General features: G+C 37.8%; 1 protein-coding gene across 1 annotated transcript in view; it reads right to left on the reverse strand.

Moving 5' to 3' along the window:
• Positions 1-24,841, reverse strand: part of CNTN5 (contactin 5) — a 987,470-nt gene that overhangs the window by 165,002 nt on the left and 797,627 nt on the right. The window contains exons 11-13 of the mRNA XM_054015603.1: positions 23,104-23,240; positions 20,780-20,909; positions 17,916-18,066 (exon numbers count right to left, since the gene is read on the reverse strand). Of these exons, the coding sequence (XP_053871578.1) occupies positions 17,916-18,066; positions 20,780-20,909; positions 23,104-23,240 (418 nt within the window). The remainder of the gene's footprint in view (positions 1-17,915; positions 18,067-20,779; positions 20,910-23,103; positions 23,241-24,841) is intronic.

Consider the following 24,841-nt stretch of genomic DNA (forward strand, 5'->3'; position numbering starts at 1 on the left):
CATAACATGCACTATTGGTGTTGACATGTCATTATGACATAATAAAATATTGTATTTTATTTTTAAAATCATTAAAGGCAGCAGCTGCTTAGTACTGATCGATACATTTTATCAGTTTTTCTAGGTCAAAGTGTCTCCTCAGGTGTCAAAGTGTTTCATTTATCATTTTGTTCCAAAACCTCCTCTATTGACATCTCAGTCTGGGACAATTCCTCAGATCTGTTGCCTAAAAAAGAATGCCTCAGGTGTGGGAATCTCCTTTAATCCTCTGCAGTGGAGACTGATGCAAAGAATTCATTTAGCTTCTCTGCAATGGCCTTGTTTTCCTTGAGTGCTTCTTTAGCACCTCAAGCGTCTTGTGTCCCCACTGATTGCTTGGCAGGCTTTCTGCTTCTGATGTACTTAACAAAATGTTGCTGTTAGTTTTTGTGTCTTTTGCTAGTTGCTCTTCCAATTTTTTTTGGCCTGCCTAATAATACTGTTATTCTTAGAGTCATAGAAGATTAGGGTTGGAAGAGACCTCAGGAGGTCATCTAATCCAACCCCCTGCTCAAAGCAGAACCAACCCCAACTAAATCATCCCAGCCAGGGCTTTGTGAAGCCAGGCCTTAAAAACCTCTAAGGATGGAGATTCCACCATGTCCCTAGGTAAACCATTCCAGTGCTTCACCACCCTAGTAGTGAAATAGTTTCCCCTAATATCCAATCTAAACCTCCCCCACTGCAACTTGAGACCATTGCTTCTTGTTCTGTCATCTGCCACCACTGAAAACAGCCTAACTCCATTCTCTTTGGAACCCTCCCTTCAGGTAGTTGAAGGCTGCAATCAAATCTCCCCTCACTCTTCTTTTCTGCAGACTAAACAAGCCCAGTTCCCTCAGCCTTTTCTCGTAAGTTATGTGCCCCAACCCCCTGATCATTTTCGTTGCCTTCCGCTGGACTCTCTCCAATTTGTCTATAGCCTTTCTGTAGTGGGGGGCCCAAAACTGGATGCAATACTCCAGATGTGGCCTCAGCAGTGCCGAATAGAGGGGAATAATCATTTCTCTCTATCTGCTGGAAATGCTTCTAGTAATGCAGCTCAATATGCCAGTAGCCTTCTTGGCAACAAGGGCACACTGTTGACTGATATCCAGCTTCTCGTCCACTGTATTCCCAGGTCCTTTTCTGCATAACTGACACTTATCCAGTCAGTCCCCAGCCTGTAGCAGTGCATTGGATTCTTCCTTCCTAAGTGCAGGACTCTGCACTTGTCCTTGCTGAACCTCAACAGATTTATTTTGGCCCAATCCTCCAATATGTCTAGGTCACTCTGGACCCTATCCCTACCCTCCAGTATATCTAACTCTCTCCCCAGCTTAATGTCATCCGTGAACCTGCTGAGGGTGCAATCCATCCCATCAACCAGATCATTAATGAAGACATTGAACAAAACCAGCCCCAGGACTGACCCCTGAAATGATTCACCTGGTTGTCTGCGTCCCATGAAATGGAGACAGAGTTGGGTGTCATTAGAATATTGATTAAACTGCTTCATTCCTCCCCTACTATCCTTGAATTCACGTTGAACAGGATGAGTAATAAAATAGCATGTATCAGTATCTCCCCTAAGAGAGCCCTCAGGGCACATGCTTAATCATGCAACAGTATGTTTGACTTTTGTCAACTGATAAGTATGCACCCTTTTTCCTAGTGAAATCCTAACATGTTAACTAACATGTGCCATATTTCTTGGGTGAAATCTTAGCTCCATTGAAATCAACGGCAAAAATCCCATAGATTTCAATGGAGCAGGATTTCACTCTTCATGTACACAAGGCAATTGTAGATTTAATACAGATCAGCTGGCTGATGTAAATCCTAGGCTCCCCATTAGATATGATCCTGCTCACCTAAGACAGTTTAAAACTACAACTGCCTTTTCTACACTTGGACTTAACATGCACTAGCTAACATGTTAAAAACAGGTCTTTAATGAAGACAAGGCGAAAGAGAAATGAGCAGACTCGCTCAGGCGTGACTCTGCTTATCTTTGACAATATTTGCAGCTATGTCAAACCATGTTCTGGTCAGCTGATAGGATCAGCCTCAACCATTGGGTACTGATCCAAAGCCCATTGAAGTTAATGGACGAACTCGCACTGACTTCAATGGTCTTTGGATCAAGGTCCTTGGGTTTTTATCCACTGCAAGAAAGAGATCATCAAACAATGAGACAAGTGCAGTCTCCATTTTATATCTAGGTCTAAAAAGAGTATGATCAAGTTTGATATTAATAGCAAAAAGGGACAAGTGTTCAAGCTTGCAGTAGCCACACACTTACCAAGGATGTTCAGAGTGACCCTAGCTAGGCTAACAGAGAGAAGACCTCACATGTGTGACTCTGTAGAAATAGCTGTGTTTCTGCCTCTAATCCCAGCCTGAAAACCAGATCCAGAGTGCATTCAGCAATATGTGTTGCATTAACAAACTCTGGGGATTGCCCCTTGGAAAAGATGTTTTTATTCTAATTCTGGTCCAATCAGAAGCAGGAAGCACTAGCAATCTCAGGACAAAGCCTGAAAGTTGATCTTGCAGGAAAGAAGGGAGGAATCTCAAATTTTCTGGGATTTGCGTGCATTCTGGAGTGTCATCTCTAGCTTCCCTTGTAAATTGTGGAAGATGAGCAGGACTCATTGGAGTAATTGCTTAGTACTGCTATGTCATAATGGCAGAGTGGGCTATATGTAGCTGCTCCATGAAGACACCCAGTACTTGTAGAGAAAAGGGGGAGTGTGTTACGCAGTCACCCAGTAAAAAGGATTCAGATGGCATGGTGATGGGCTCAGTATAAACACCTAAACACACAGAAGACAGTGACGTTAGAAAAGGGCAGTAGGACTATCTATTTGGAAACAAGCTGAAGGAGACCTATCAGCAAGGCAAAACAAACCACTAAGCCATTCCTACAAAATGAGCACACAGGAGGTAAGAAAAAAGCTGGCCCTTTTGGGCAGAGGGGGTGAAGGATCACAGCGCATGGTTGGATAGAAGCCCTTAGATAGTAAATTTGTCAGGACAGGCTATTTGCCTTCTCTTTGTGTGTAGAGCTTAGTGTACATTGACAGCACTATATAAATGTTAAACAGAGATTTTGGACTTAGTGGATCCGTCAGAGTATTTTAAATTTTATTTATTTTTTTTCCTAATGTTCTCACATCTTCACCCCCAAAAGGAAATGTATTACATTAAAAAGTAAGCCAGGGTTCGGGGTTAAGCTATCCAAATAGTAGAAATAACAGTTAAAAAAATTCAGGATATTCTGAGATTTTCCTCAGTAATTAGACACAAAAGGACGGTGTAGCAGCTTTATTATCTGTTCTATGCAGTGAATTTCATTCTGTAACTCTCTACACAGTGGGATTCTGGCAGAAGTGTCTGAATTGGTTCATGTTAATATTATGTTTATGCAATGAAAATTCTTTCATTAAGTATATTGAGAAAATTACTTCCGACGGAACAGGCAACCCCATGCTAAGCAGGAAATTATTTTTAATAAATAAGAATTCATCTACTGTAGTAGTTCCCAGGATTTCTTTTTATAGGTGCTTGTACTAGGCACCAGGGGCTCTCCTCACTTTACAATCTGGATTATACCTTCCAGTATACACATTTATCTGAATGTCAAATGAAGATACAGTTGAAGCCATGATGCAGGAGCCAGATGTCAAACAGGAATTAAATCTCAAAGGAGAAAGGAGAAAGCATGTGTGTTTAAATTCAGCAATCCGAGGCTCATGAGTCTTTTAAGATGACATTTGATTTTAGGAGCTGCTGTGTACTGATGGAATATCAGAGAGGATGTGCAAGACTCTGGAGTGGGTATGCAATGGACAGCAAAGGGCTATTGTATGGGCTTCATCCTTTCCAAGTGAGAAAGGGCATAGTATATAAAAAAAAAACCAAACCCAACAATAATACCTGTGATTTGCATATTATCATGAATGAGTGTTGAAAATCTGATTCAGGGTGAAACGAATCATCTCTTAGATATATCGTTGCAAGGACTGATCCTTTTTTTTTTTTTTTATTAAAGGAGCTTCTGCAGAGTGCACTTTGTTTCAGATAAATTAGGGATTTCAAGGCCCCAGGAAAATTTTTCATCTAAAAGGGAAGTTGTTTAGAGACAAAACATGCGGTGCTGCAAATGGGAAATTGTTATTAAAAATGAGATTTCATAGTGAAAAGAAGAGCAGATCCACTATCATTTTATTGAGGCAAGGTAAACACAGAGGGGCTTTTTCTCCCTTCTGTTTTCCACAAGAAAAATGTAATAAGTATTCAAATTCCCATTATAAGGTTGTCAGAGCAAAATTAGTACATGATGCGCTCTGAGACATGGATTGTTCAGAACTTACCGACGCGTGAAAATCAGAATTAGGCAAAATGCTAGAATTGGGAGGTAGACTGAGGGAGACTCATTTGCAGTTACTGAGGTGTCAATAACGATGTCAGTATTGTTTATCCAAGTTTTCCCCTGAATTTACTTAAGGTCTAAAGTAAATTAAAAGTGCATTCATGCTAAACCTTTTTTTTTACATCTTCATTTTAAAGGGTTATTTACTTATAGTATAAGATATTTCACTTTCCAAATTACAGCCTATAGTAAAAGATAATACACTGCATGTGTGTGTTAAATAGCATACCATTTTCAAGATAATGATTAGAAGCTTACAAATATATGATTATGGGGCATAATTTCACCTTAGTATGACAACATGAACTGCCATTAAGTGAAATAGTATACAACTGCTTTTTGTAAACAAGATTAGAATTTCCTGTAATATGGTCTAAAAAAAGACTTTGCTACTGTTTGTGAGGAGGAATGTATTAATTATTATTGAGACTGTGGTAATACCTACAGTATGATTGGCACTGTATAAACACAAAGACAAAGTCCATATTCCTTTTCCAGTATTATGGAGGTGAAATACATTTTTGCACAGAGAAAATGCATGTTTAGGGTCCATTTCCACAAATGAAGATGAAACATACGTTCAAGGGAAGCAATCACGGAACAGCCACGGCAATCAAGAACAACACTGCACTGTGACAGAGATAGTACAGAATGAAAGAAAGGGTAGGAAAAATAATGGAAACCACAGTGAAAGAATTGATTCCACTCTTGTTGATGAAGGAAACTCACTAGCAGGTTCCTCACAAAGAAAAAAAAAAACATTCTTTTGGGCTGATAGCTAAAGACCTGGACTTTTTACTTTTGGTGAAGGAAATCATCAAATGTTCACAGATTGGAATTGCAGGAGGTTAGAGAAGAAAACTGACCTGGGAGATAAGGTGATTGTGAAGATCAGAAGGCTAATTAATGAAGGAGGCTTAAAAGTTGTGTGTGTGTGTGTGTGTGTGTATTTGTGTGTGTTCTGTGTTGAGAGAGGGTTTCTTGAAGAAAAGCAAGGGGAAAGAGAGCAATTTGAAATTGATTTCAGGAAGGGAAGCAGGAGACATTCTTGTCTGGGGGTGAGGGAATGATGCAACATCTGAGAAGGAATGTGAGGGTAGCGATTATTTATAGGGCTGGTTGAAATTTTTCCATCAAAAATGTTTTTGATGGAAAATTGAGTTTTTGTCGGAAAATTGAGTTTTTGACTAACCTAAAATTTTGTGGGAAGTGTCTGTTTTCCAAGGAAATTTTTGACTTTTTAGCCCCAAAAAACCCATGTTTTCATTTGGGGCTAAATACCTTTGGTGTTTTTTTTGACAAAAATTCATATTTTCCTTGGGAAGAAACCCATGTTACAATTAGCTCTAGTTATTGTAGAAAACATAAAATCATCACTGAAAAGTTTGCAGATGACACAAAAATTGGGGGGAGTGGTAACTAATGCAAAGGACAGGTCACTGATACAGGGTGATCTGGCAAGCTGTGCGCAAGCAAACCACATGCATTTTAATATGACTAACTTTAAATGTATACATCTAGAAACAAAAGACCATAGTTCATATTATACAATGGGGGACTCTATCCTGGGAAGCTGATCATGTGCTCACAATGCGACTTTGTGGCCAAATGGACTAATACAATCCTTGGATACATAAACGGGAATCTCAAGGTAGGAGCAGAAAGGTTATTTGTATTTGGCATTGGTGCGACTGCTGCTGAAATTGTGTGTTCAGTTCTTATGTCCATAATTCAAGAAGGATGTTGATAAACTGGAGCGTGTTCGCAGAAGAGCCACGAGAATGATTAAAGGATTAGAAAACCTGCCTTATAGTGATAGAGTCAAGAAGCTCAATTTATTTAGCTTAACAAAGAGAAGGTTATGGGGTAACTTGATTACTGCTGATAAGTAATTACATGATAAATATTTAATAATGGCTTCTTCAATCTAGCAGAGAAAGATAAAACAGGATCCAATGGCTAAAAGTTGAAGCTGGTCAAATTCAGACTGGAAATAAGGTGTACATTTTTAACAGTGAGAGTAATTAATCATTGGAACAATTTACCAAGGTGAGGAATTCTCCATCACTGACAATTTTTAAATAAAGCTTGGATGTTTTTTTCTAAAAAAGTATGCTCTACGAATTATTTTGGGGAAGTTCTATACAGCAGGTCAGACTAGAGCAGGGGTTGGCAACCTTTCAGAAGTGGTGTGCCGAGTCTTTATTTATTCACTCTAATTTAAGGTTTCACGTGCCAGTAATACATTTTAACATTTTTAGAAGGTCTCTTTCTATAAGTCTATAATATATAACTAAACTGTGTAAAGTAAATAAGGTTTTTAAAATGTTTAAGAAGCTTCATTTAAAATTAAATTAAAATGCAGAGCCCCCTGGACCGGTGGCCAGGACCCAGGCAGTGTGAGTGCCACTGAAAATTAGCTCGCATGCCGCCTTCAGCACACGTGCCATAGGTTGCCTACCCCTGGGCTAGAGGATCACATTGGTCCCTTCCTTCTTGGAATCTATGAATTTATAAATTTGCTGGTGGACCTCTTAAGAAGCAGGGCCCACACCAGAGGCACCTCACACAGGATTGTATAGCGACTACAAATGTTAAGTGGTCAAGAATATCTCCAGAAGGGGATAGAAAGAGGGTTTGAGAAAATCACAAAAGAATTAGAAAAATGTCTGTTGGAACAAATGGGGAGAAAGAAGGGGGTAAAGGGTGATATAAAGAGAACTCTAAAGAGAGATTCCCTTGAAGAATTAGTATTGTTCCTGCAGAGAAAGCAGTAAGGGATGGCTAAGAATACTCTGAAAAAGGTGACAGCTGCTTCAAAAGTAGGAAAAAGGAGAGCATGGACAGCCTTTGTGTTTGGATTATTCAGAGAGCTTTGTAAAAATCAAAGGGATTTCAGATGCTACACCACATACCTAATAGTCTTTGAAAGTGCATTTTGTTGTTACTATGTTTTCTGACTTACATCACCTTGTTTGACACAATAGCCTCACTTTCCAACAATATTAGACAATGTGATGAAAATATTTTATGCATGGTGTTCTTAAATCAGCATACGTGAAAATAATATACTTTCCTCAGAGAGCTTCCTGAATTTTTAATTAGAATCTGTAAATTTTTAATTCTTTAGGGATGTTAAAACAACTGTTAGCACAGTGAATATAATGGCACTATAGTATATTTCAAATCACCCATTTCCCATCTTTAAGTTGATCAGCTTCAACCCAAATGTACCAAAGAGATAAGAGTCACTCATGTAGTGAGTATTCTGTAAAAAGCCTATTGACCTTTATATACACAGACAATGGGCTGAAGGACAGCTAATAAAAGGCAATCTATCATGTTGGGTAAGGTGTCCAGTGAGCAACAGCAGGTATTAATGCTGGGTTTGGTTTTACTTAACATCTTTATTAATAATCTGGGAGAAAACAGCACATTAGTGTCTGATAATACATTGTGAGGACTTAGAAATACTGGACAAGAAATAATAAAAAAGAATGTAGAGAGTGGCATCTGTGAGGGCAGAGTGGAAAATATAAACGAATGTTCATTGAATATTGTAGAGATGCATAGCTCCCGAATCGCCAGTCCACAAGCGCGGCAAACTGCTCCCATGGCTACGAGGCAGGAGTGACCTTCAATCCAGCGTTTGTGTTTGGGAAACTTATTTGGCTGATTTGATTGTACCCTCGCAGCTGGTGTTCACGCGCTCAAGAGATGGGTTCGTTATCTTATGTGCATGTATACTGCCTGGCTCTTCTATGCGCAAGAATGTAACCACTAAGAAGAGTTGTAAACAAAGTAAGGAGAGAAATAAAAACCCCAAGAAAAGTTTTCCTGGGAGGCTTTTTGCAAGAGGCTTGTAAAGCTCTCTAGCTACCACAGACCTGGCGTTCTGTTTCCTTTCCTGCGTCGTCACCACAGAATATCTTTGCAAATACTGTGCTGACAGCTGACTGAATTGTTTCTTTTTTTTTTAATAAGTGAGTTTTCTCCTTTTACTGCTGGTATATTTTTAAAAAAGCCTCATTCAATTTTTAACTTGACTACGATGGAAGGCAGTTGCATACACTCTTTAAAAAATTAGGATTCCTTTCTCTCTAGCATTTATATAATTGTCTCTCATTTGTTTTATGAGCAGTAGCAAAAGAGCTCTCTAATGACAAATACAAGGGGTCTTAGATAACAGCGTAAAATCCTGGACCATTGAAGTTAATGGGAGTTTTACCTGTGACTTCAATGGAGCAAGCATCTCACCCACAGTGTTTGCAACTTACATAGACATTTATACTGACCAGAGCAGGGTATAAGACTGATGTCATCATGATAGTGCCTGACACCAGCAATACAACTGACAATCAATAGATATGTGAAACTGATGATGTAGGAAGTGCTATCAAATGCATAAAATAAACTAAAAGTTAAAAAAACCTAGCCTCTTCCAGCTACAATAATCTTAGGTTCTGCTAATAATAAAAGTAGGTACAAACCCTTCAGGTAGACATGTGATGTTTAAATTGACTGCATCCCTTTAAAAGTTAAGTGCATTTATGCTTGTGAAAGCTTTGGGATACACATCCAAAGAGACTGATATTCTCAGTCCACAATACAAACAGATAGTTTAAGTGCAAGGCTCACTAATGTCCCTCCATCCTGACCTGTAGTTTATCATCCTCTAGGGGTGAGAAGGATGTGCAGTCTCCATTCCCATTCAATAGTTAGAAGACCAGGCAGCTGAGAATGTCAATGGGGTATCAAATTAATGGCAAATATAATTGTGGTTTGTGCAATATCAAACTTGTCCACTAGAAATTGGACCAAGACCTCAAAACTAATTTTGCAAAATTCAGTATTCAGAAGGTTAAGTTGGGTAGGCAAGAGAATGACTGAGTGTATAGCAGTAGAGGGTGCCAAATTAATAACATCGTTAGTCCAAATCTTAACCCAAAGGTTCAGTGACTCTGAATCTAGAAATAGCCTCACGTCTACAATAAAGGTCAGTAATTCCTGGTGCTGTAGGTGTTGCTGTGCTGAAAGGGACATGCCAGCCATGTCACATTTATGTCAAATCAGAAAGAAATGCCTCAGGAAAGTGCTTCCTTGGTGCAGAATGAATTTTGCTGGCCCATGTATTAAACTCCCATTTTGTGCAAGCCTTTGTGTCATAGTCTCAAATTTGACACTGGACACTGAGTGCTAGAGCATGAAGAGATGGCAAGTAAAGTTTGAAATATATCTTAAACTTTGTACCATGCCATAAACAGATGGATAGTCCTGAAACCTATACGCTCTCTCAGAGACCCACAGGACTCCCCTCCCCTAATCTTAGTTTGTTTCTTGACTATCTTTCCTTTCTCCGGGACACTTTTTTTTCTTTTTCTAATTATCTTCTTTGCTTCTTAATTAAGAAATGAAACGAAATAATTTTTTGCACCACTGAAACACCTCACTCTGTGTGTGCATGTATTATTATTATTTGTATTAATGTAGTGCCAATAGGCTCCAAATGAGACCACGGCCCTCTTGTACTAGGCACCATGGAAACAGATATTTTCCATTTGGGAGGAGGGATAGCTCAGTGGTTTGAGCATTGGCCTGCTAAACCCAGGGTTGTGAGTTCAATCCTTGAAGGGACCACTTAGGGATCTGGGGCAAAATCAGTACTTGGTCCTGCTAGTGAAGGCAGGGGACCGGACTCAATGACCTTTCAGGGTTCCTTCCAGTTCTAGGAGATAGGATATCTCCATTAATTTAAAAGATAGCAAGACACATTCCCTATTTATAATCTAAATAGACAAGAGAAGTTGGGCAGAGAAACAGAAGCACAGAGAGGTGAGTAACTTGCCCAACATCACACAACAGGTCAGTGTCAGAGCTGGAAACAGAGTTCAAAACTGCTGGGTCTTGGTCCAGTGCTTTATCTATTAGATTGCTCTGCCTCTGGATCCTGGATTTAAACAAATGACTCTACTCTGGCATGGTTTATGAATGAAGAACTTTACAGTGGTCTGGCATTGTTTCTGAAGATGTCGCAAGTGTCAGAGGATATGAAGAGCTAACTGACTAAAGCTAGTCCCGTTAATACCAGAGAGAGCCTGTCTAGAAGTAAGTCCAAGAGGAGGAGAGAGATATGAGAAATAAAGGAACTCAACTGTCAGTCACATAAAGATGGAGTTCAATTAATTGTTTCTGCCTCCTTTTCTTTACCTCTAACTTTATTTTATGTCTGTCTGGCAATATATATTCTGGAACTAACTATTGCAATGGTGGTAAATGGCTTGAATGAGGGGGTGACTTCAATGTAGGGGTATTATACTACATACATTGTAGCCAGATTGCACATTTTTACTGTTTTCATTCTCCCTAGTGAAGTAAGAGAATTGAGATTTTCACATCAGAATAAGAGTTGTTTAAGAGCACAGACAAAAACATCACATGATCTACATTTTTAACTGGTTTAATTTGACCAATTAACACAATAGTGTTGCTGTTGAACAAAGATCCTTTTTTGCTAGGAGATGATCTTGCTATTTGTTTTTATCAGATAGTCAAGGTTATCATTGTGTCCCTTCTCTAATTTATAACTGGATCTCTAATTCCCATTATGAGCAATCCACAGCTAAATTAGACCATGATTTATGCAAAAAGTGAAACGATGTGATTGCATAACTCTCCAAGGAAGATAAGAATTTCTGTCATGAAGTGCCTCTTTCTAAATGTCCTCAGAATCTTCTCTCTTCACTACTTCATGATCATTAAAGTGCCATTTGGGGATGGGGGGGAATCAGTTGATAGCATGTACTTAGATGCTTAAATTCCCAAGAATTTAGGATGTAGTTTCTATTAAGGACAAATTAAGCTGAAAGTCATAGTCTAGGGGGCCTTAAGCAAAAAAAAGCCTTTAAGCAACTAATGACTTGCTCAAGTTCTGCCTATGTGGTGCACATACAGGAACTTGGGTAACCATTTATAGTAACTGCAGTAAATGAACCCAGTTAGAATAAATATTTATCAACTGTTAGCTCAACTGGTAATTAGCTTGAGATGAGAATGCTGAAAGTGGAGGTGTACATAGCACAACAGAGCAAGTACCTTGAGATAATTTGCAGCTTAGAATTATTGAGCTTCTCAGCTTTATAGTCTCTAGGGAGCTGTAGGATTGTTTTTGTTTGTTATCCAATAATTAAGAAAAAAGGTTGAGACAGGAAACAAAACATGAATCATCTACCCAATGGAAAAGTTAGGCCATGCACTGACCAGAAGAAGGCTTAACAGGTTACTGTAGGACATGGATCGGCAACCTTTAGCAGAGGCCCATCTAGTAAAGGGCGCCTACATATATTTTCAATTGTGACATAAAATGACCAAAACATATTTGTTTGTTTTGGGGTAAAACTTCACCTACTGACTCAGATCCTTCTTGCCCACTTTTAGTCCCCTGCCCACCCCTTTTTTAAAGCTATAAATCCTTTTAAAATAGAAACTCAAAATGGAACCATTCATAGATCCTTAAATATAGCAGTGAAGTGCAATGCTGTAATAAGAACCTGTCAAACTTGAAAATGAATTACACTGAGAGACCAAAAGAGTATAAAAGCCTGTCCATTCCTGACTGTTTCAGTTATCCTATTTTTAGATTTAAGTGCTCTCTGTTCTTCAACTAATTGAACAACAAAGAAAGACTGACTAAAATCAGGGCATACAAGATCTCTGGTTCAATGGTTTTAATATCAAACTGAGTTTATGACAAAAGTAGCTGAAAAGTATGCTAAAATAATCTCATTCTTATATCTCACTACAACATTGTAGCAATCCTGAAGTTATGTAGTAACCAATTTCACCATACGAGATATACATACACATACTCACACTAACTACAATATCTGAATTTTTCTCAAATATTAATCAGTTTATTTTCTTAACATCCCAATGACATGAGGGTGCAGTATTATCCCTATTTTACAAATGGGGAATTGAGGCACAGAAAGATTAAGGTCAAAATTATCCATCGGTGTTGGGTGCCTACATTGAAAAGCTTAGGACGTGTATAATGGTATAAGTCTTTATATGTTCAAAGTACAGCTCCCATTGAGTTCAGGTACAGCTGTGAGCACTTCTGCAAACCAAACCCCAGAAACTCAAGATAGGCACTCAGAAAACGAGGAACACATGAGTGACCAGCTCTGCACAGTTTGGGTTAAATGACTTGTCTAGAATCACATAAGAGACAGAGGTGGAATCCATTTCTCCAGGGCAGCATTCAACTGCCTTAATGATAACTGAACTCTTTTGACTGATTTAAATATATATATATATAAATATATATATTTAGCCTGAGGCAGACACCCAATATGGACACTTTCAATTCAAACAATTAAACTTTGGTAAAGTTATTATAAGCAATTAGAAACAGGTTCTTATAATGGAAAGTGTTGGGCAACTTTAATGACAGGCAATACCAGCCTTGCCTATAATACACTTGGAAACTTGTATTCCAGCAGCAACTTTGTCACTTTCCAGTAATTGGTGGAGAGATTTTGAACTGGTAACTGGTAACAGCAGTTTACAGATCTCAATAACTAAACAGGTTTAGTCAAGACCAGAATGGAAGCCCTCCAGTGAATATTTCAATGATGCAGGAAGTACAGATGTTAATTCAATATGAAGTCCTTTTCGTTATGGGTCAAAGGCTCTTCTGTGGTGTTGGGAGTACAGCTGGCGGTGTCATCATTCAGATGAAATGTAAAACAAAGATCTCAGTCATTTGCAGTTATTAATGGTGTCATGGCACTCAGTGTAGGGATAGGTGTTAACTTTTGTGTTCTGGCCAAATTGCATCCTAGATAATTACATTCTAACTATCCAAAATTCCCCCCACAGCTTTAACTGAATAAGGTATTCTTCACTTCCTGTCTAAAACTGTTTTGTGTGGCCCTGGCAGGAAGGTAAACAATTGTTGTATTCCACGTGAAAAGTGGCTGCATTGCAGTGGTAGGTGAAGTGATTGCTAGATATCTATCTACCTCAAAGGAATGTTTAATTAATATGTGCAGATCCTTAGATATTTACAATGGGCAGAAATCAGCATTGGATCTGGGGCAGGTGAATATAGCCAGTAAAACAGTGACCTCAGATAGCAGGGGTTAGAGGAAACATGCAAGGGTTGTGGTGCTGATAGTGATTTACTGTGACTCTTGGGTTTCTTTCACAAATCCACTGGACCTTCATCCTAAGGGCAATGTTTTGATGGTGACAAATAGAAAAGGAGTGATTCCTCAAAACTATCAGAAAAATAAAATCGCCCAAAAGCAAATTCATCTATACAAAGGACATTGGTGAAGTCTCCATTATAACGTAGACTCAAAAGAAAAGGAAACTCAGACAAAAATAAAACAAAACAAATTTCACCTGTAAAAACACTGTCTTCCTCAAGTTAGCTGTTTGTTGAACAAAAATTGTTCCCTCCCTCCCCCACCCCCAGTCTTCTGTAAATAAAGGGAGCTGAATGAGGAAGTAATAATAGAGTCTTAATAGCATTTTTCGCACTGTTAGAGTGCTTTTGGATGATTTTATTTTAACTATAATTAATGGCCATCTAATGAAAATAATGAGCTAGAGTGAAAATCCAATATGAATTTAAAATGAGAAGAATACTTTGGATGCAAAAGAGAGAGAACAAAAACAGATGAACAAAGTCTTATGAAGCTTTTTAACACCTATGATTCCCCAAGCATATCGGTTTAAACATCAGCTATAGTCACTGCCGCAAGAATAAATCTAGAGGAGAAAGGTAGGTGACCTTAAAAAAGTGATGAAAGAGAGATTATAGTACACAGAGAAATGGTTTACTAAAATTTCTGAAGTAGTAAATCATTATAAAACTTCATTGGTTTACAGAAGCCTGCACAAAAGGTATTTTAAAGCATTTATAAATAACATTTGCCCAGAGTCTGATCTCTGACTTCAATGGAGTTACTCGAGATTTATATCAGGGTAACTGACAGCAGATTCCAGTCAATTATATTGTATTTTTCAAGGTTTATTGTGTGCTTGAAAAGTTTGATCAAAACATCTGTTTTTCTGCTTCTGTAGCTTTACAAATTAGAACCAAGTTAGTTTTCACTAGAAATGGGCTCCAAACTGGATCGTCAAATCTGAACAGTCATCCCACTCCCCTGAATTTCAGCAGGGTCTAGACCAGAATCTGATGCTAGAGTTTGAGTGTGGGTTTGATTACAAATGAGAAGGGCCTTGTTTTCTGCATCTGGCTGAGGTCTGAAATCCCATGAGGATAGCTGATCTTGCATGACTTCTGCACTGGGGAGCCAAAACCTTGCAAGAAGAGGTCATGAGAGACCAGAACTTCTGTTTCAGAATTTGAATCAAGTCCCAGCTTTGATTTGTCTCAAACGCAAACACAAAACTTCTTTTTTAAGCCTCCCCTGGATCAAAACACTGCCTCCTTGGTCCAGAGTCCATTCCTTTTTCTAGAAATGTTTACAAAGTTATTATGAACTTAAAAAGCCAAATGCAGATTAATAGCTGGAGCACAAATAATGAAGGACAGTATATAGTTCCAATCCTATCATTTTCCATCAAACAAAGCAAAGGAGTCAAATAGAATGTGATGAGTAAGGGCTTTTAACACTATTTTAAACTATTCTCAGACAATTAATGGAAACATTTATGGTGGATACTCCTGTTAGTGCTTACATGACACCGATTACCATAGCATTTAAGCACCTCCCAAATATTTAAAACTAGAAACAAGAAAAACATTAACTTTTGTGTTCTGGCCAAATTCCATCCTAGATAATTACATTCTAATGATCCAAAATACTTTCATTAATTATTTTTTATTTTGAATGGGTTAAGACTTTATTGAGGGAAACCCAAATCAGCTCAAGGATATTCAAAGCTCTTCTAGTGATATCAAAAGGATTATTCATTTTAGTATCTACCCACCAGGGGAAGTAAGGGGTTTACAAGCTGGGTCTCAGGTAGTTCATCACTTTATATAAAGGAGTTAACTGAAAGAATAATTGAATATATTCACCAAAACACGAGTATTTTTTCCTTCCTCTCGCTCTCTCTTTTTTTTAAATGTAAAGGTAACTTGTACAAGTCCTCCAAAAGAGTCCTCCACAGCATGGGGAAAACAGGCTCCTTCCCCACAAAATTAACATGTTTCCCAACACATCGGTCCTTCATTTGATGGCCTTACTCCTCTCCACTTCAAAGAGACTCTATTATTATTGTTTTAGGAGTTCTGTACAGAAGGTCAGAAATGAGATCCTCTGTAACTGATTTTGTCCCTAGATATAAACAGTAGAGATAGGTGCACTCTGACTAACATAAGAACTATTCTGTACGTTTGACTGAAAGCTAAATAGAACACAAACCAAACCTTTCTAAGACTTGAAAAAGTTCAATCAGTTCTTTTTATCTTGAATGCCTCTTCATGTCCCCTTCTACTCATGGTCAAAACTAAGAAGCATAAATAAGATGAAAAAGGCTATTTTCACTATAATATTTCCAATCCAGCGAGAACCAGCATGCATCAGAAATCTAACATGAAATCCTGTTCTCATGAGATTTTTAGACCAGAGTTAGGCTATGTATAAAAAAGCATCAGATAAATGTCCATACTAACCCTCAGAACCTTCTTCAGTTCACCCATCACTTATAGGCAGACCAATACCACTTATGCTAACAAGTACACATTTTATTTTCCTGAAACTAGCCTTACTTATACGTTGTTGTTTTTGTTTTTATTATTTTGAGTACACTTAATCTAGTTTATTGTTAACATACTTCTTGATTTCTTGTAACTGAATCCACTATGTTTATGATAGCATTGGCCCACTTCTGCATGCTGTTGCACCAATGTAAATCAGAAATAACTCTACTAAATCAACAGAGGGCAGAAGTTGGCCCTATTTGTTTAATATCAAATATACCATCAAAGTCTTTACTATATTGCAGGGACAAAGGGATCAGATCAGCCATTGTGTTTAGGAATTTCAAATAATTAACTATATACCTCTGTATACATCCTACAGAAATATAGTCTACATCTTGGTTTTGTGCTATTATTAAAAAAATAATGAAACTGAGTTGAATCAAAGGCATTTCTGTTAGCTCTGGATTGTCTCTTGTCACCAGCAGACATCAGCTGGCAGGACACAAAGAAGTGTTCGATTAAAATGGTCTGAATAAACACAGAAGCTTAATAACAGTAAATAGTCAGCTTTTACAAATCCAGGCTAAACAAAAGTCTCTTTCATTTTGATCACTACAGAAGTTCATCAAAGAACGGCAGACAGCTATCATTATCAGTAGTGCTTGATATGGTTAATATCAGCCTTATAATTTACCTATATCTACACACCCACATTATCAAAATATACCATTACAAAACCACATCTATAAACTAATGGGTAAAATAGTTGATGTCATACATTGCCTTATCTTTCCAAAAGGAATCAAAATCATATGAAATATTGTCCTTTTTCTTTTTCAGAACAAAACAAACAACATGAAACTAAATTGCCATTTATAAAGATCAAACAAGATAACTTTCACCTTTCACAGCTGACCAAAATAGATGCACTGTATGACTTTCATCAGTATTATATAAATGCACAAAAAGACCTTGCTTTTATCCTTCAGAGTAATGCCATACAAGTCAGTTTAAGTGGTCCATTCATGTAACGTTACAAGAAAGAAGATACGAAGATACAGTGTATTCTTAAAGTCCACGTCCAGGCTGGCAAAACTGCTCTAATGTTTAGTAGTATTTTCTTGTGTAACACAATTGCAGTTGGCATCTGACCTGCAGCTACTTTAACTGTGTTTAAAGTACAGAGTTGGACAGAATTTACTTAATCAAAGAGAGCCTGTTAAACAGATGTGCCCTTAAGTAACAAAATGATTTACTATGCACTTTAATCTTGTTGTATAACTGTATTGTTGTTCTGTGCAATGTTTTTCAAAGCACCCTTGGACAGGACCCCATAGACAACAAGCTGTCAAGCTTAGCTTGGGTCCCTTGTAAAACTATCTTAAACCAATGTGATGTTCTCATGTCATCACTACAGGAATGACAGCCTACAGACTTTTCATCTCCTGAACCACAAGATGTGTAGCATCATAAATGCAGCATGTCTAAAATGAAGAACAAGGAATAAACAAAAAAGGAAACCATTTTTAGCCTTTTCTGCATCATTGTTTAAACCAGCAGAGCGTTGATCCCAACGTTAATAACAATGTCCATCCACTATAGGGAAGATAATTTCACTACTGTCAAACTAATCAGCTTGTCTAGTAACTACTATACATGCACTCTTGTACATACATAGCGTGTGTGTGCCTCTTGTCACTTGCTGTACTTTCCATATGAAACCACAGTAATAAATGTAACTGCATTAATACTTAGTTTACTGAAGAGACTTCTGACCTCTTATTCTCTCTTACTGCTTTGTCTCCTTTCTTCCAAGTGATGGTTGGTTTTGGAGAGGCTTGTGGTTTGCACTCAATGACAACTTCTTGGCCTCTGGTAATAATTATAGTTTTCTTCATCTGATTTAGTGCAAAAGTGGGAGCTGAGGCTGTTAAAAAGAAATATGTTAGTTCTATAGAGAACAATCAGAGCCTTCCATTTCAATGAATTCTAACAGATGGTTCATCATCCATTTTCACTTTTTTGTTAGGAATCTATTATAATACAGATCATATGGCATGTATACAAAAAATGCCATTAAACCAGCATTCAATTCCAATGGCAAGACTAGAATTTAATCAACCTATCAGTTAATAAGAAGTCGTTCTTATCAATGTACTAAAATTAGATTACTTGTGAAATCTAGCAGCTTTAGAGAAAGTCTGGAGAAATCAACAATAAAATTAAATACCTTTATTACAGTCATTAGCTAAAAATATTAGTATATTTTAAATTCCACAAATCCACCCAAAGCTGTTAAATACTGTTAGCTGTTACAAAGAGTTTGTTGATGGGTTTTTTATATGTTTTGCCTTTTTTTCCTTCCTGAAAGCCAGCTGTGTAAAATTGAGAATATGTTTCTAGTTTTCTGGAAGGATTTCATTGTTTTAAAATAATTTATTTTAAGATGTTTACAATTTTGGCTGCATTTTTTTTTCAAATTCAGAGATATTTTTAAAATGAATAGCCCAATTGAGTGCCCTTTTTATGTGTTGAGTAGTACCCTACTCCTTGAACAGTTCCATTGATTTAAATGGGTCTATCTGAAGAGTAAGGTACTAAACAATGCAAGTAAGGGTATTACAGTTTGACTCTAACTTATGGTAATTTTACAATGTGAAGGTTCAGCCATCCCTTTGTAATTCCATGGGTCTGTGTACCTGTTAATCTAGCCTTGCAAAAAATTCACTCAGCAGCAAAAGTGATAGCTCATGTGTCCCCCCTCCTGACTCCCCCCCCATTTCTCAACAATGTATGAGTTTCAAAGCCTTATTTTGGACAATTTTAATGATAACATTATTAAAAATGGACAATTCTATTTGTTTTGTTTGCTTTATAAAAAAAATCCAGAAAGGAAATGCAACTACTAGGTTAATCCATTATTATGGCTGCACAGAAAGTCATGATATGAAAAGTTTAAGGTTACTACAGTAGGATTATACTGGACATGTTGCATTCACTGTATAACAACAAACACAGAGATATATTAGAGTACATGTTAAACAATGAAAATGCACACTGAAAATGCCATAGCATGGGAACATTGCAATGAACAGGGACCCTGCAGCTGACTGAACCTCAACTAAAACTCTTGGGGCAGGGCATTCTGAGAAGAGGGGCCCTGGCTATGGAATGGAATTTGTGGGTATGAAGAAACATTTGAGGAACTAGCTGTGAAAATATGACCTTGGGTCAGCAGTTAGGTATCTGCCCTCGGTAATCAAAGGTGTCTCAGAATCCTGCACAATTCCTCACTCCACTCAAATATTTACTTTAAATTGGGACTGACCCCATACCAAACTCTTTTTCTAAGTTATTTTCCATCACATAGTTCTGTACTCTCTGATACCAACAGGGCCTTGAAGCAGAATTGTTGGATTAGCTCGAGAGAGCATTTATGACCCATCTGGAGTCGGAAATAGTGTGAACAGCTTGCGTCAGCCTATTCTTATGAGGTGCCCAATCCTAAAATCCCTTATTCACATGAACAATCCTATTCCACTGTTTCCTGTGGGACTACTTACATGAGCAAGAGTTTACAAGAACAATCTCTCAACTTTCCAGCCCAGTTTTTCTGATTCACAAGGTTTGGTTAATGCAGAGAAGGCCAATGGCCCCCAGATACTGAAAATAGGCACTGCATAGGTGGACTCATGTGTCCTCATTTTTTTTTATGGGATCAGGAAACAGGGGAACTTTGTGTGCTTATTTAAACTGAACCCTTTGAAATTCTCCCATCACTATTATCATTGAGTCCATTATGCTACTGTGCTTTAACCAATGCCATAAGCATAGGACAGACAGATTTGCCAAGGCTCACATTGGAGTTTCTTGTTTTTTTTTTCCTTTCTAAATCTTGTAAATATGAAATATCACCAACCAACATTTCCCAACAGAGACCAGATAAGGTATAAGGCCTTGATTCTGGGAGACACATAAGCATATGCCTAACTTTAAGCATGAGAATAGTCTTAGTGATTTCAGTGGCAATACTGATATGCTTAAAATAAAGCACATGATTCAGTACCTTCCTGAATGGGGGTTTTATTCTCAAACAATGAGATGCAATGAAAGATAAACAGATTTTAATTTTAGTTTTGTCCATGGGATATGTGATATTATTATTATTATTTTTTTTTTTTTAGTAACTTCAGGTTTTTTTCAATCCTTGATGTAAAAGGGTTTTTGTTCTTGGGCTTGTTTTCACAGATTAGAGGGGGTGAAAATGTATGTGTGTGTCGGGGGATTTGGTTATGCATTTGAACATACAGTTAGTATTTCCCCACTGCACATTGTCCCATACATAAAATTTGGTGTTAGGTGAGAAGAAATCACTAAGAATAACTGAAGGAGGAGTTTCAAAAAGATGTCATTCTGGTAGCAAAAGTACTTGTGAACCCCTAGGCAACCAAGGACACACTCACACATGAATAAAAGAAAGAGGAAAAGAGGAACCCAGCCAAATTAATTATACTGCTTTTATCCAATTCTGCTAAGGTTGGAGATGTAGGATCTCTTTCTTTATCATGACAGACCATGGAGCCATGTAATTATCAAAAAGAAAGATGAGAGCAATCCTGTTCTGTTCAGACATTACTCACCTAAAATCTTCAGCTCAGCACTGGCATAAATGGTTCCGTATTTATTTTCTGCTAAGCATTGGTACATTCCAGCATCTGAGAGATTCACACTGTGGATCATCAGTACACCATTAACCATCTCAACCCTGCTCTGTAATGGAATGAAAAAAATAATTCTACAAAAGCAAACAAATGAAGTGGATTTGCTGGGTTCTTAGTTTTAGGCAAGGGAACAATAAAGTAAAATAAAATGATAAAATAAATCAATATGGTTAAAATATAATTTAGCAATTTACTAGAGTGAATATTTTGGATTACTTCCTTTTGTTCTTCAGTTAATGAGAAACATAAAATATTTTGGGCCCTGAAAAGACCACAAAATGAATTTTCCTCTGGGTTATTTTATTTAACTGTAAATGCAACATCCCTGAGCATTGTTTTTTCCCATGATCCACTACACCAACTTGCTTTTTAAAAATGGTTCAGCAAAGAGTACTCTGCCAACCTGCAGCAATGAGTTACCTTCCTAGCTAAGGAACCAGGGTTCAGATGTAGTTTAGGTCACAAGGGAAATGTGTTCGCTGGTCTCAAAGGAGTCCATAGTGAATGTTTGTTTACATACCAAACCCACCATATAATCTAACACGTTACTAGCCCAAATCTGCAATACTTAGTTATGCACATGAGTAGTTTCATTGGCAGGAATGGCACTATTTTCATACAAGACTACTCATGTGAGTAAGGGTAACAGGATCAAGTTGCCTTTGTATTAATTGCAGCATCTCATCTGAAGGCCTATTAATAGAAAATAATTGCTGAAGGTCAGAAGCAAGGTGCACTGACAGCTGTGTAGGGAAATTTGCACTGCATGTGGCTGTATGATGAATAATTTGAGCTGGTGCAATACATTCTTCAGTTTCATTACTAAAGACTATTAGTGTGAGTTAAAATATATTAATAAAATATCATTTGAAAATGTATATGGGATTAATCAATACCCCTCTCTTTTTTGAGATCCAAGTTTCAAGTTGAAATGCAATTTGCAAAGTCTGTATTGGCTGTTTGGAAAATCTCAAGACCACAAAGCACAGAAATTAAAGTTGGTGGGGTGGGGGGGAGAAAGGCAGATATGGAAAAGCTAAGGCATATAAACTTGTTTGCAGTGCCTCAGGATGACAAAAATAAACTGCCTTATATGTTTGCTCTCTCATTGTTTTCATAATTGGTCGATTTTCACAGATAGATGAAGCATTCACTGAAAAGAAAGGCATAGCACATCTTTTATATTCATAAATCCATTCTATGAATTCATTAACAAATGGAGACATTTTCTACCAGAATTGAACAATTTTGTTTTAATCTGGCAATGCATGAAGAGAGTCTACAAACACTTTTTTTTTTACTGCTCTCAGTATTTGGAGGCTAGAAAGGAATAGAAACATGCTGCATAACAATAAAACAACGTGAGATGAGGTGATGACTCAGTTGAAAGAAATAAAAAACAAAATCCAGACCATGCCAATGTTGGCCGTTTGCATAGAGAAACACTCTAAAATAGACCTTATTTTAAAACTTGTAAGATCAGTGCAGTAAGAACCTGGAATTCCCAGATGGAACGGGCCAATGATATTGGTAGGAGAGGTGGGGGCTTTGCTTTTCATAGAAGAGTTATTAAACCATCAGATTTTTACAGATACAAAAATCAGACATGGCTATTTAGAAAAAGCCACACTTTGTATTAGTGCATTAATGCTGAGGAACATGAGATCTATAATAAGAATATACCATGTCATATTTAACACACATGTAGCTGGTGATGTTTAAGGGAGTCTGAGTTTATGGACTCTACCCTGGTGTAACTTACACATCAAGGAGCAGGTCCACTTTTTTGCTCAGCCATACAAGGGCCATTTACAATATGACCCTATACACAAATACTCAGAAAGATATAATAAACAACTCAACCATAAACACCATAATCAAAAGCAGAAACAAACAAAAGTTGCCCAGTCTTGCTCAGAAGGATATCACTAGTTTACTGATAGTAAGGGAGAGAATATTTCAGAGTCATGGATTCTGAATAAAAAAGGCCCTGCCTGCTATCCTGTTTGTATTACAGCTAGAGAGTGAGAATTTCCAGCTCACCTGCTATCACATACTTTGACATAGTTCAACAGACAGACCCCCAGGAAAACTGGTGCTACATTATCCAAGGCTTTAAATATTAATAGAAAAAGATAAATCTCCTTTCTGAAGCATTTCCTCTTCAGCACTTTTTTCCCAGCTCACTTTCTCTGAATTAAAGAGGAAACTACAATCTACTGGTGGCTTATTGAGCACTATACCTGTGCCCAAAGAGGGACTCCATTCTTCAGCCAATGATAGGTGGGTCGTGGCTTTCCAGTGGCTTTGCATTCCCATCGGAGCTGCTCTCCACTGTCTAACTGAGTATTGTTAAGCTTCTCCACCCAATGTGGGTACGCTGTAAAAGAGAGATAACATGCTAAATACAAACACAAGAGGCTGACATGACTTCAGTTGATGTTCTAAAGACCTAATCAATTAAAAATACAGATCGTAAACCAATGTGCAGTTCATCTTAGTATCAGTGACTGTATTAAATCACATGCAGATTAAACTCATTTAAAAAATACACACTGAGGGGCAAAGAAGAAAAGTGACAGAACCAAATAAAATTTGAGTAAAGGATCCTACAGGATTATGAGCTGAGTATCACTCTATCTGGGACTAGAGAGTCCTTATGTTTTAATAACATATAATAGACTAATATAGTACAACATAGTTAATGCAGCAATTATTAATATTACACACATTTATTTTTGATGACCATCATCATAGTATCTGGGAACATTGCAGGGCTTAAGTTCAGACTTTTAAGATCTCGGTAGGGAATCTGAACACCATTGTCTCCCTGGTGCTTGTTGCTCTGCCAGTCCACCAGGAAATCAGGATTTAATCAACTGTGAAGGCCTGGGCAGTTGGTGAGGTGTTTCATCCAGTTCTTTCCAGAAGTGGTCACCCTTGTGCTCAATATGTAGGGAGTGAATGTCAGAGGTGTGGGCTATCTACTCAGTGTCCACACTTGGCACATAACATTCTAGTGCACCGCATGAACATAAATCACATGGTGAGTCAGAGCTAGGAAGGCAGACCCTTAAGGTAGCATGGGACTAGAGCACTGAGGGGCATATATATATTAACTAGCATACTGAGTTTCACCTAGCAGTTAGTTGGCAACAAGTGGAATGAATGAAGCACGGGACTCTAATCCTGTAAATCAGATACCCATGGATAGAACCCTTCCATGTAAAGAGCTTCAGTGGGACTGCATGAGGGTGTAAGTGTCTGCCTATGCAGGTCAGGGTCCAGGTTTAATGTTGAATCAAGGTGACGTTCAGTGACAAGGAAAAAAACCAGATCAAATTAATCTATGAATCTAAAATATTTAAGAATAAAACATTTAAATCCTTTCTGCAAGGAACTTCAGAGACTAAGGAGGCAATAAGAACAGGAGTACTTGTGGCACCTTAGAGACTAACAAATTTATTAGAGCATAAGCTTTCGTGGACTACAGCCCACTTCTTCGGATGCATACAGAGCATAAGGAGGCAATGGCATTGACTTCAAGGAATACAGAAAAATATTTCTGGCTGGGCTGGATAATAATCCAGAGTTAGCGAAGCAAAGGATCTATTCGGGACAGCGGAGAATCAATAAACCACTTAAATAAGCAGAACCTATGGCGGACCGAATTTAAAAATAAATCTAACAATCTATCTAGTGTCTGACAGGTCACCAATCAAGAAGCTGAGAAAATGTGAGCTGGCGTGATAGGTAACTAGGTGAGTGTTGAAACCCTAACTACTGCATTGTGCATTCGCTGCATGGAATGTAAATCAAGTCTACTGCAGTGTTGTAGTTGTGTTGGTGCCAGGATATGAGGGAGACAAGGTAGGTGAAGCAATATCTTTTATTGGACCAACTTCTGCTAGAGAAAAGGAACAAGCTTTTGAGCATCAAAAAGTTCTTCTTCAGGTCTGGAGAAGGTAACCAGAGTGTCCA

Source organism: Malaclemys terrapin, chromosome 1 (genome assembly GCF_027887155.1).
Source record: "Malaclemys terrapin pileata isolate rMalTer1 chromosome 1, rMalTer1.hap1, whole genome shotgun sequence".
NCBI classification, from domain to species: Eukaryota; Metazoa; Chordata; order Testudines; family Emydidae; genus Malaclemys; species Malaclemys terrapin.